The following is a 9555-nucleotide window of genomic DNA, read 5'->3' as shown; positions in this document are numbered from 1 at the left end:
GCGAAAATTAGATACTGACGTATGCGATTTAAATGGCACCGAAACTTGAAGCTGTTCCAGAAAATACCAAAGTGGCTAGTAAACTCAGTCTTTTCATTTAAAATCCACAAAAGCCACAGAAAGGCTATCATTGGCTAGGTTCCCGGGCCACCCAAAAAGGCTGGGAGGTGGGGAAGACAAACCCCGCCCAAGCCCTAGGAGGGTAGAGTTGCCTCTGAGGACTTTTGGTCAACTTCTGAGCGCTCAAGAGGCTAGCTGCGTTCTTTAGCCTTACCCCCTGGCCTGCACATCAGGACTGGGGTCTGGGTGAGAATATAGGAGAAGCACGAACGTTAAAGGAAGAGCCCAAGGATCTTGAGCCAGAGGGAAGGGACAAAGCTCTTGGGGCCGGCTGGATTTCGCATCAAGCGAGGCCGGAGTGGGGTGTCCTCTCGGAGGGGGCTTGGCAGCCCCTGTCGCTCACCTCTGAGCAGCGTCGAGAAGAGTGTTTCACCATGGCTGAGGCCGCAGAGCCCAAGGAGGTCGCTCAGGGTCCCCAGGGGCAACCTGAAGGTGCGAGGATTGAGGGACTAGGAGAACCTGGGGCGGCGGACCCGGAGGGGCAGGCAGCGAGCAAGGGAGCCGCAGAGACGCCGGCGGACCAGGGGGCGGGCGCAGAGGCGACGGCCTCGGGGAAGGAAGAAGGAGGCAGCGGGCAGGACGGAGGGATCGGGGGAGCGCGGACAGAGACTCCGAGTGCCAGCGGAGCGCAGGGTGAAGCCGAGGCTGCAGAGCGCGACCCAGAGGGCGCTGGGCTCCTGCCGGGAGCGGAGGAGGAGCCGGGCGCCCAGCCGGTGCGAGAGCGGAGCCCCGGGCTAGACCAGCAGGGCGAGGTGCCCGAGGTCCCAGAGGACGACCGCCAGCAGCCGGAGGACCCCACAACCTCAGAGGCGTGGAAGGAGGTAGAGTCCAGTCTGGAAGCGCAGGGGGGCAGTGCCCCAGGGTCGCAGATCACTACGGAAGCCCAGGGCCCTGCAGGGGAGAGCATGGACACAGATGCACCTGCAGGAGAGGCCCACGGGTCAGAGGGCGAGCCCCGGGGTGGAGGGGAAAGCAGCCCTCAGCCTCAGGCTGAGGCGACTGAGGTCGCAGCCTCGGAGATCGGGGGTCACGACCCCGGGGAGCTGGCGGGAGCTCCAGCCGAAGATGCCTCGGGGGAAGCGGGAGCCCCGGGGAAAGACGGGTCGGAAGAAGCTGCTCCGGAGGAGGCGAGGGTAGACGCTGGCGAGAATGGGAAGCAGGGCGGGCTCCAGGAGGAGACCGGGGAGGAAGAAGCGAGGCCAGAACCCCGGTTGGAGGGACGCTGTGAGGAGGGCATCCAGGAGAAGCCTTCTGACGGCAGCCCTGATGAAGAGGAGGCCAAAGCCACCGGGCAGGAGGAGTCCCAGGTGGAGCTCAGCAACCACCTCGCTGAGGAGCCCAGCGCCCAGGGCGGAGAAGAGTTGGAGCGAGTGAATGACGGCAGGGAGAACGGCCCAGCATCCGAGGTGGAGGACCCGGGACAGGAGCATGACATCACCCTGTTTGTCAAGGTAAATCTCGAATCCCCAGGCGTAGAACTACCCCGTCATTCTAATCTGGCCGGTGCAGAATCAAAACCGTGCACAAGCGCTTCCATACAGCAGCCAGAAGGGACAGCTAAGATTTCGGAAAAGCTAGGGCAGTAAGTAGATTCAGTTCAGTGGTCGAGCATTTGCCTAGCATGTGTGAGGTGCCAAGTTCCATGCCCGATACTGCACAAGAGCCTGCGGTACGCACCTGCAGTGTAAGGTTTGGGAGTCGGGTGTTCGCGGTGGAAGTGTTTGGAAGTCAGGTCTGAGGTGTTACTAGTGACATCCTATTGTCCTTTGTCCTGAACATCCTAACTGGCCCTTCTAGTTCCAAGGTTATTAAAGAATTAGGAGGAAAACAAAAAGTGGCTCGCCTTATCGGCCTTCAAAAGATTTCTGCTAAAGGAGCCCTTAATCCCTGAAGTGAAAAAATGTGAATAGGTAAGTTCAGTGTAAGAATCCCCAGACTTAACTCCCAGATGCCCAGGGTTGCCCAACATTTTCAGCTGCAAAAAGACATTTTGTTTTGGTAGAGCAGATTACGTGCTTTTGGAGGGGCGCTGTGGAAAGTCTCCTATGCTGTTGTTTACTGGACATTTTAAGATTTACTTTGGAAGAATTAACGATGCTGGAGACTTGAACATCATTGTGGAGTATGCCCTCTCTCTAGTCAGAAAGAAAGCCACGATTTCATTTTTGAAAGAGTCTGTAGATGCACGAGGAGGAAGTTTTGAGTGTAAACAGGCAATTTTTACAAGGCTTCAGAAAAAAAAAAGTGGACAAAGTCCAGCAGTGGCTCACACCGAAAGCTTTGTTTAAAAAAAAAAAAAAAGTCCTTCTTGGGACGTTTGCTGAGACCCCAGGAAGCCGGAGATAATAAGATGAAGAATGTGTTTCATGTAGAACCCTAATCCTTCAGAAATGCTTTCAGGCTTACAGGAGCCACTTCTGCTTAAACCTCCTTGGCTGAGATTTTAATAAGTAAAAAGAAAAATGTTCCCAGGAGATCAACACCAGGGTTTAACCAAGTGTCTTGAAGGCTAGGATCGGCCTGTGTCTCTAAACAGTGAGATGCTTCCCCACTCCCAGTGCTGTTTTAAAGCCCCGGGAGAGTGTGAAAAGTGATGGGGTCCAACATGTGAAGGCCCAGCCCAGGCTGGTCCTGCAGGGACTGGAGTGCATGAGCTGGGTGATTCCAGTCCATTTCACATGGGGGAAATTTTGCATTGCTCTGATCACATGGCTGTGTGATTCCAGCCAACCTGCATGGGTTGCAGTTATGAAGCAAACCAAGGCTCTTACTAGTTCCTCTGTTTCATTGTCTGACCCTCTTTAATCTGTTTATGGCCCAACTTCCTGGCCCAGGCTCAAGCCCTTTGTTTCTCCCTCCTTTCTCTCTGGCCTTCCCTTAGCATTGTGGGGGGTCCATGTCACCACCGGCACTGCAATCCTGGCTGTAGGAAAGTATTATGCACTAGAGGAGAAACACCGTCCTGGTCCTGCCAGCCTTGAAAACTGGCGCCCATTGCACCCTCTGCTCGAGTGGAGTCCCCGAAAAGTGCTCTGCCCTTGCCTTCACTTGGTTGTCACCTGCATGCAGGGGACTCCCTGCATCTTCCTGTCCTCTTCCCTGGACAGACTGAATGCAACATTACATTTCTAGTGCAGACTGCAGGCATGCACATGACGAGGCTTTGAATGAGGAGCTGGCCACTGGGTCTGCATCGAATCCTGGCTTTGTCACTTTCTTAATACTGATTGTTCAATTTCACAATAACATGGCGCCTACCCTGGGAGGTTATTACGGAGTCTCAGGGATAGATGTGTAAAGCCTTTGGAGCTGTGCAAGGCTCTGCCTTAGCATAGTGTCAGAGAGTGTGCTCACTGCTGCCTTTTCTCTCTTTGTGCCTCCTTTCTTTGACATGGTGCATTCCACTCCTGCCATTTTTAAGGGAAATTCCCTCTAGGCATTGAATTTTCATTTGCTAGGGATTAGAATGTTATGAAAACTCAAACAATGTATCTTTGTGGATATTGTGGTTGGTATAGACAAAGGTCAGGGCTGCACTGAGGGAGCTGGCCCATCGTGGATGCCCATACGATATGGGTTGGCTGACTCCAAACTCTCTGTTTGTCTTTACTCTTCTCTAAGAAAACAAATAGATCTCCCAACACTGAGGTCGGGTAGCTTCTGAGGGTCACTTAAGATCTGCCTTATTTTGATAAGGTGTCTTGGTTTCTGCTGATCTACTAATCACTCCCCCTGACAAACAAAGAAGGAACAAAGAAACCCAAAGCAACAAAGACACCCAAAGCAACAACAACAAAAACCTTGTCACCCTGTCTTCTAGATTTGCCACATTGTATGGAAAAACCCTGGAGTTGGGTCAGAATTACATTTGTTACCAGTTCGGGCTTGTTTATCTTCTTCCCAGGCCTCCTTGCCGGTGGACTCCAGTTCTCAGCAACAGGCTGACCAGCTTCGTCAGGGAGTTAAGTCACTTGCTCAGGGTGGTTTTCCTGGGGCCCAGCTGACCTGTTGAGCTCCTGAAGATGTTTGAAGTCTGGCTTTTGGCTACAGCAATATTGTTTCCAGAACTGCACTTTGCATTCTGTCCATGGCCTTTTCCCTTTTACTGTTTTTCTTACTTCTTAATAAATAAATATATATATTGGCTACAATATTTTATCTATTATTATATATACATTTATTTAGAAACAATTTATTATAATATGCACTAGAAGTTATCGAAATGCCATGGACTAGTGATAACCATAGCTTTTTTTTCATCATTTTTTAAAACTTGAATTAGAAACAAGATTGTTTTACATGACAATCCCAGTTCCCTTTTCCCCTTCCTCCCCTACCACCCCCCAACTAAAACCCTACCTATCACATATCCTTTCTTCTAATCTACACCTGACTCAACCTTTCTGCTCCCTCATGACCTCTGCATCCTTCCTCTTCTTCCCTTCTCATTCTCGTAGCTCCCTCCCCCCTCTTCCCATGCTCTCAATTTGCTCAGGGGATGGTGACCCTTTCCCCTTCTCCAGGGGACAAAGTTTGTCTCTTTTAGGGTCCTCCTTGTTTACTAGTTTCTCTGGCAGTGTGGATTGTAGGCTGGTAATCCTTTACTCTATGTCTAAAATCCACATATGAGTGAGTACATACCATGTTTGTCTTTTTGTGATTGGGTTACCTCGCTCAGAATGGTTTCTTCTAGTTCCATCCATTTTCCTGCAAATTTCAAGATTCCATTGTTTTTTTCTGCTGAGTAGTACTCCATTGTGTAAATGTACCACATTTTCTCTATCCATTCTTCGGTTGAGGGGCATCTAGGCTGCTTCCAGTTTCTGGCTATTACAAATAGTGCTGCTATGAACATCGTTGAACATTGTCCTTGTTGTATGAATGATAACCATAGCTTTAAGTCAGCTTATGATTTTGTCCGTCTGGTAGACTGTATTGCTCATCATTATGAGAGTTATCATGTTAATAACTTGTTATTTATTTTATTCTGTCAATGTACAAGGATATATTCTTGTTCAGCAGCTATGGCTATGTGCATCATGTTCAAGGAAGACTCCCTTGAGTTTTTGTGTGTCAAATTAACGGCTAATCATTAATTGCTAGTCTTTTTTTTCTTTAGAGAAGAGTTAACTAGGTCACCAAACTATAGGGTGATTTCCTAAATATATTTATTAAGAGAGCTCTTTTTCTTCTTCTCTCAGGACTAGGAGAGGACTTCATGAGAGCACGAACTGGGGGGGGTGTGGAGGGGGGCAACAATCAACAAACTAAATATCCTCGGTGGTTTAATGATCAGGGAAGTCTGGTTCACAACACTGTTTGAAATCCAGCTTGTGAGAAGGGTTAGGGCTGGGGGAGTCTGAGATAGGGCTTTTCTGACATGTCTTACATGACATCAAAATCCTCCTTATGACTACTGAATGACCCTGGGCCAGAGTCTAAGGATTCTCAAGCTGTATTTTCCACAATTCACATTTAACTAGAACATATAGGTGTAACTGTCTGTTGGCTTGCCTGGACCATCAGAAAAAAAGAAAAAGTAAAACTGAAATTTGATGAAAGTAAATTAAAACTCAAGGAAGATGTAGCTTTGGGCTATGTCATTAGAGGTGCCCCAAATAAATAAGCTAATTAAAAGACCATTAAACACTACAACACTACACAGCTGGATGGCAATATACCAGGACCTGCTTCTTAGAGACTACTGGTTGACCAGCAGGCTGTTGCTCCCTGTGGATATTCTGCCTGGAGAGAACATGCTGAGACCTGTTGTGTGGAGTTTAGGTTCTCTAGGGAACCTCTGGGAGGAGATGTTATTTTCCCAACATAGTGTGTGCACTATGTGTCCTCACTCAAGGAGAAAGAGCAGCAAAGTACCCCTACAACTTTATCTTTCCACTCTTTGTTTTCTGATTATCTTCTAAAATTGCTTTGAAAATGGCACACATGAAATCAGCAGTGTTGCTTAGCAGAGTGATAAGGAGGATGTGTGATTTTTTTTGCTTCTTTCCCACAACTGGACACAGTGTGTGTATTGTATATGCCACACTGCGGTGGGGTGGAGGAGATGGGTAGCCACACCCCTCCCTAATCTGAAAGAGATAGGGCCTACTTGTTTCTACCCTCCAACCTCATGTTCCTCATTCAGTCCCTGTGACAGGTTGATGGTTTCAAGGTGACTGAAAGTGAGAAGCAAGTTCTATACACAATCCTAGGTCCCCACAATCCCAGCCCCATGTCCGTTGGAAGAGAAATTCTCTCTGGGGACATCTTGGCTGTAGGGCTATGGATGCTGGGACTTGGCGTTGAGGCATCTGTTTCTCTGCCCCACCCTGTGCTCACATGCCACAGCCGCTGTCACTGAGCCTTATGGGAGCAGTTGTGTCTCCTGCTCTTCAGCACAAGCCCCTCCTCCTCACTTGAGGTCTCTTAGGGCCCAGATTTCACACAGCCAGAATTTCTCAGTGTGGCATGCTCGGCTGCCCTATCTCTGGGGGCATCTGAAACAAGTAGATCCTTTAAGTCTTTTACCCTTGCATTTTGGATACACAGATAAGACCTAAGACTTGAAGGACCATGTAAAACCCCAGATTCTGGTTAACGTTTTGGGGCAGGTAATATACTGGGTTTCAGGATAATCTGTTATCTTGAAATACACCAAGTACTGTATTTGGACACTGGGTTAGAATCAGAGCACATTGGGGGCGTGTTTTAGATGCTATAAATGATAGACCTGAAGTTACCATAACAAAATACTGGATGCTGTGTTGTTTATAAAGCAGAGAAGTTTATTTGGTTCATGGTTCTGAAGGATGGGATCAAGAGCATGGCATTTGCTTCTGGATGGTTGGGTCTCAACATGACAGAGGTGTCATTAGATGAGACTGCAGGTCTAGCTACTGTCTCTACTTGATCAATGTTGTCATGAGTACCTCACCCTAGTGACATCATAATCCTAACCATTTCCTAAAGTTGCCACCTCCAAAGAGACCAATATGTGAATTTGGAGACCAAGTTTTGAGCATTTGAATTTTGGGGTTCATATTGATACTGTAGCAAAAAATCGAGACCACGAAGGTTCTTGTCCTCTCAGAGCTTATTTCCACGGAGGGCCGATGCTACTCAGCAAGTGATGCAGAGGGAGTATCTCTATCAGGAGCGATAACCACCAAGTTACACAGATGCAGTATCTCGTTAGCTTGGAAGCTGATGTGTGAAAGACACAGTGGTTGTTGCTTTCTTCACAAAACACACGATGACACCCAGTGAATGCTGGTGTGAGTGGAAGGAGGCACAAGCTTGGAGGGTGAGGTGCAGGCGTGTATAGCAGCAGGACCTGAAGATGCCGCTGTCTCTACTAAAGGTCTACCTTTTAGTTAGACACAAGCATTTTGCTTTCTGCCCCGCAGAAAACAGGAGACCTGCTAATCTTCAGTACAAGCTCTTCAAGTCTTTCTAAAGTGGCTGGCCTACATTTGAGCAGCTGCATCTATCCAGCAAAGCTTTTCTTCCAAGCAGCACTAACCTGTGGTGACTGATGTTGAGAAGGGCGCCAGAAGACATGTATTCAGTCAGTTACAGTTACAAGGGGCTAAAGCAGCTTCTGTTTGTCCTTATGCAAGAAATAGGGTGCAGCAGTTGGCAGCATCAACAAGAGCAGTCTGACACTCTGTGTCTCTTCTCGCTTTGCCACCTGCATCAGGCCTTCACCAGGGAGGTCTGACACAGGTCTCCTCAGGCCCACTCCTGAACCCTTTTACCTGGAAGTGGATTTCCCCTCTGCTCTGTTGGCTAGAGGTGGCTAATGGCCCTGTCCCTTCCATATCTCTCCCAGGCACAGGGAGGTGAGGAGACAGGTTGGTTCAGTATCTGTTCACTTGAAATCCAAGACTAGCTATTCATTTCTAAGTGGTCGAAAATATCAAAGGAAGAAGAATATTTTAGGACCTTGAGAAGTAGTTAAATTCAGATTTCATCAGTACCCATAGAAGTTTTCAGAGCCAGTTCTGATTGTCCCCAAATTACCTGTTTAGGATCTCTTTTACTTGGTGCCGTCAGAGCTGAGTAGTTGTGATGGAGACTCTGTAGAACTCAAAGCCTAAAATATTTACTGTTGGGCTCTTTAAGAAAAAGTTTGCTGACCTCTAGGGACACTAACTCCAGGTTGGTGCCTGAGGTAGACATGTTGCCACCTGCACAAAGCTGGGGTGTGGTTTATACGGAGAAAAGGGAGTAGGCTGTGGGGAATAAAGGACCCTAGGTTCCACCAGAGTGAGCAGGGATTATATAAGACCTAAGCATCGTATGTAGTGTTAGAAACACATTTTCTGTACAAAGCCCATAGCTTTGATTTCAATAGAGTCAAAATAAAACACAGGTTAAATATGTTCATATTCAAATCAGAACAGGAGGTGTATGTAGTCTATGTGGCTCTTCCATGAATGGGCTCTACATTCTTTTTTGTTGTTGTTGTTTGTTTTTTTTGAGACAGTGTTTCTCTGTGTAGCTTTGGAACCTATCCTGGCACTTACTCTAGAGACCAGGCTGGCCTTGAACTCACAGAGATCCACCTGCCTCTGCCTCCCGAGTGCTGGGATTAAAGGCGTGCGCCACCAATACCCGGCTCTGCATTCTTTTGAAAGGATAAAAATTAGCCTAAGGGAGAAATGAATGTAACATGTATGCCACAATGAAAAGCAAGTACTCTTCCACCTTTGAGTATGCGTTTTCCAGCTTGTCTCCCTAGAGATAGCCACTAAAGGTCTTTTAGAGGCATCTGTGCATAGCAAACTTGGACGCAAGTCCCCTCAGTGGATTTGTTATTAATTGTTTTGTAGGATTATGCCAAGACTTAGAATCCTCAAGCTTAAACATTTATTGTTTAGAGTTACTCCGATACAGGAATTTTGGAGCAGCTTGGATGGGTCGAAGTCAGGATGCTGGCTCGAGGTGAAGGATTGATGGAGGCAGGGCACCTCCTCCCGAGATGGCTGACTCACTTGCTTTTTGGTGGGAGGTTCAACTCCTCACCATGTGGGAGACTGTTGGGCTGTGTTCTCATCTTCCCACCTGGTTTGTGGCCGTCCTTACAACAGGAATCCAAGGAACACCAAAGAAAAAGCCATATGCCTTTTATGGTTTCATTTCAAAAGTTTCAGAGTGTCGTGGCTGAGGTTGTAGCTCAGTTAGTGGAATATCTGCCCCGCATGCTCAAAGCCTGGGATTTGACCCCTGGCACCACATAAATAGAGGTGGGAGGTGGAGACAGAGAAAAGAAAGTCAAGGTCATCCTCCACTATATACCAAGTTGGAGTCCAGCTGGCAGTATACAAGACCCTGTCTAAAAAACAGAACATGACTTCTACGATATTTTGCTCATCAGACTAGAACTACCAAGTCCAGCCTTCAAATGCCAGGCATCACCATTTAAAGGGA

The 9555-nt window shown here is 47.8% G+C and overlaps 1 protein-coding gene across 1 annotated transcript in view; it reads left to right on the top strand.

Annotated features, from left to right (window-relative positions):
- The first annotated feature begins 494 nt into the window (after window positions 1-494).
- The window catches only part of Clic6 (chloride intracellular channel 6), a 41436-nt gene continuing 32375 nt past the window's right edge, over window positions 495-9555 (top strand). Inside the window, exon 1 of the mRNA XM_027415621.2 lies at window positions 495-1571. Coding sequence (XP_027271422.1) covers window positions 495-1571 — 1077 coding nt within the window. The remainder of the gene's footprint in view (window positions 1572-9555) is intronic.

The sequence above is a fragment of the Cricetulus griseus genome, chromosome 4 (genome assembly GCF_003668045.3).
Source record: "Cricetulus griseus strain 17A/GY chromosome 4, alternate assembly CriGri-PICRH-1.0, whole genome shotgun sequence".
Classification (NCBI taxonomy): Eukaryota; Metazoa; Chordata; class Mammalia; order Rodentia; family Cricetidae; genus Cricetulus; species Cricetulus griseus.
This window is presented reverse-complemented; position numbering and strand designations above follow the sequence as displayed.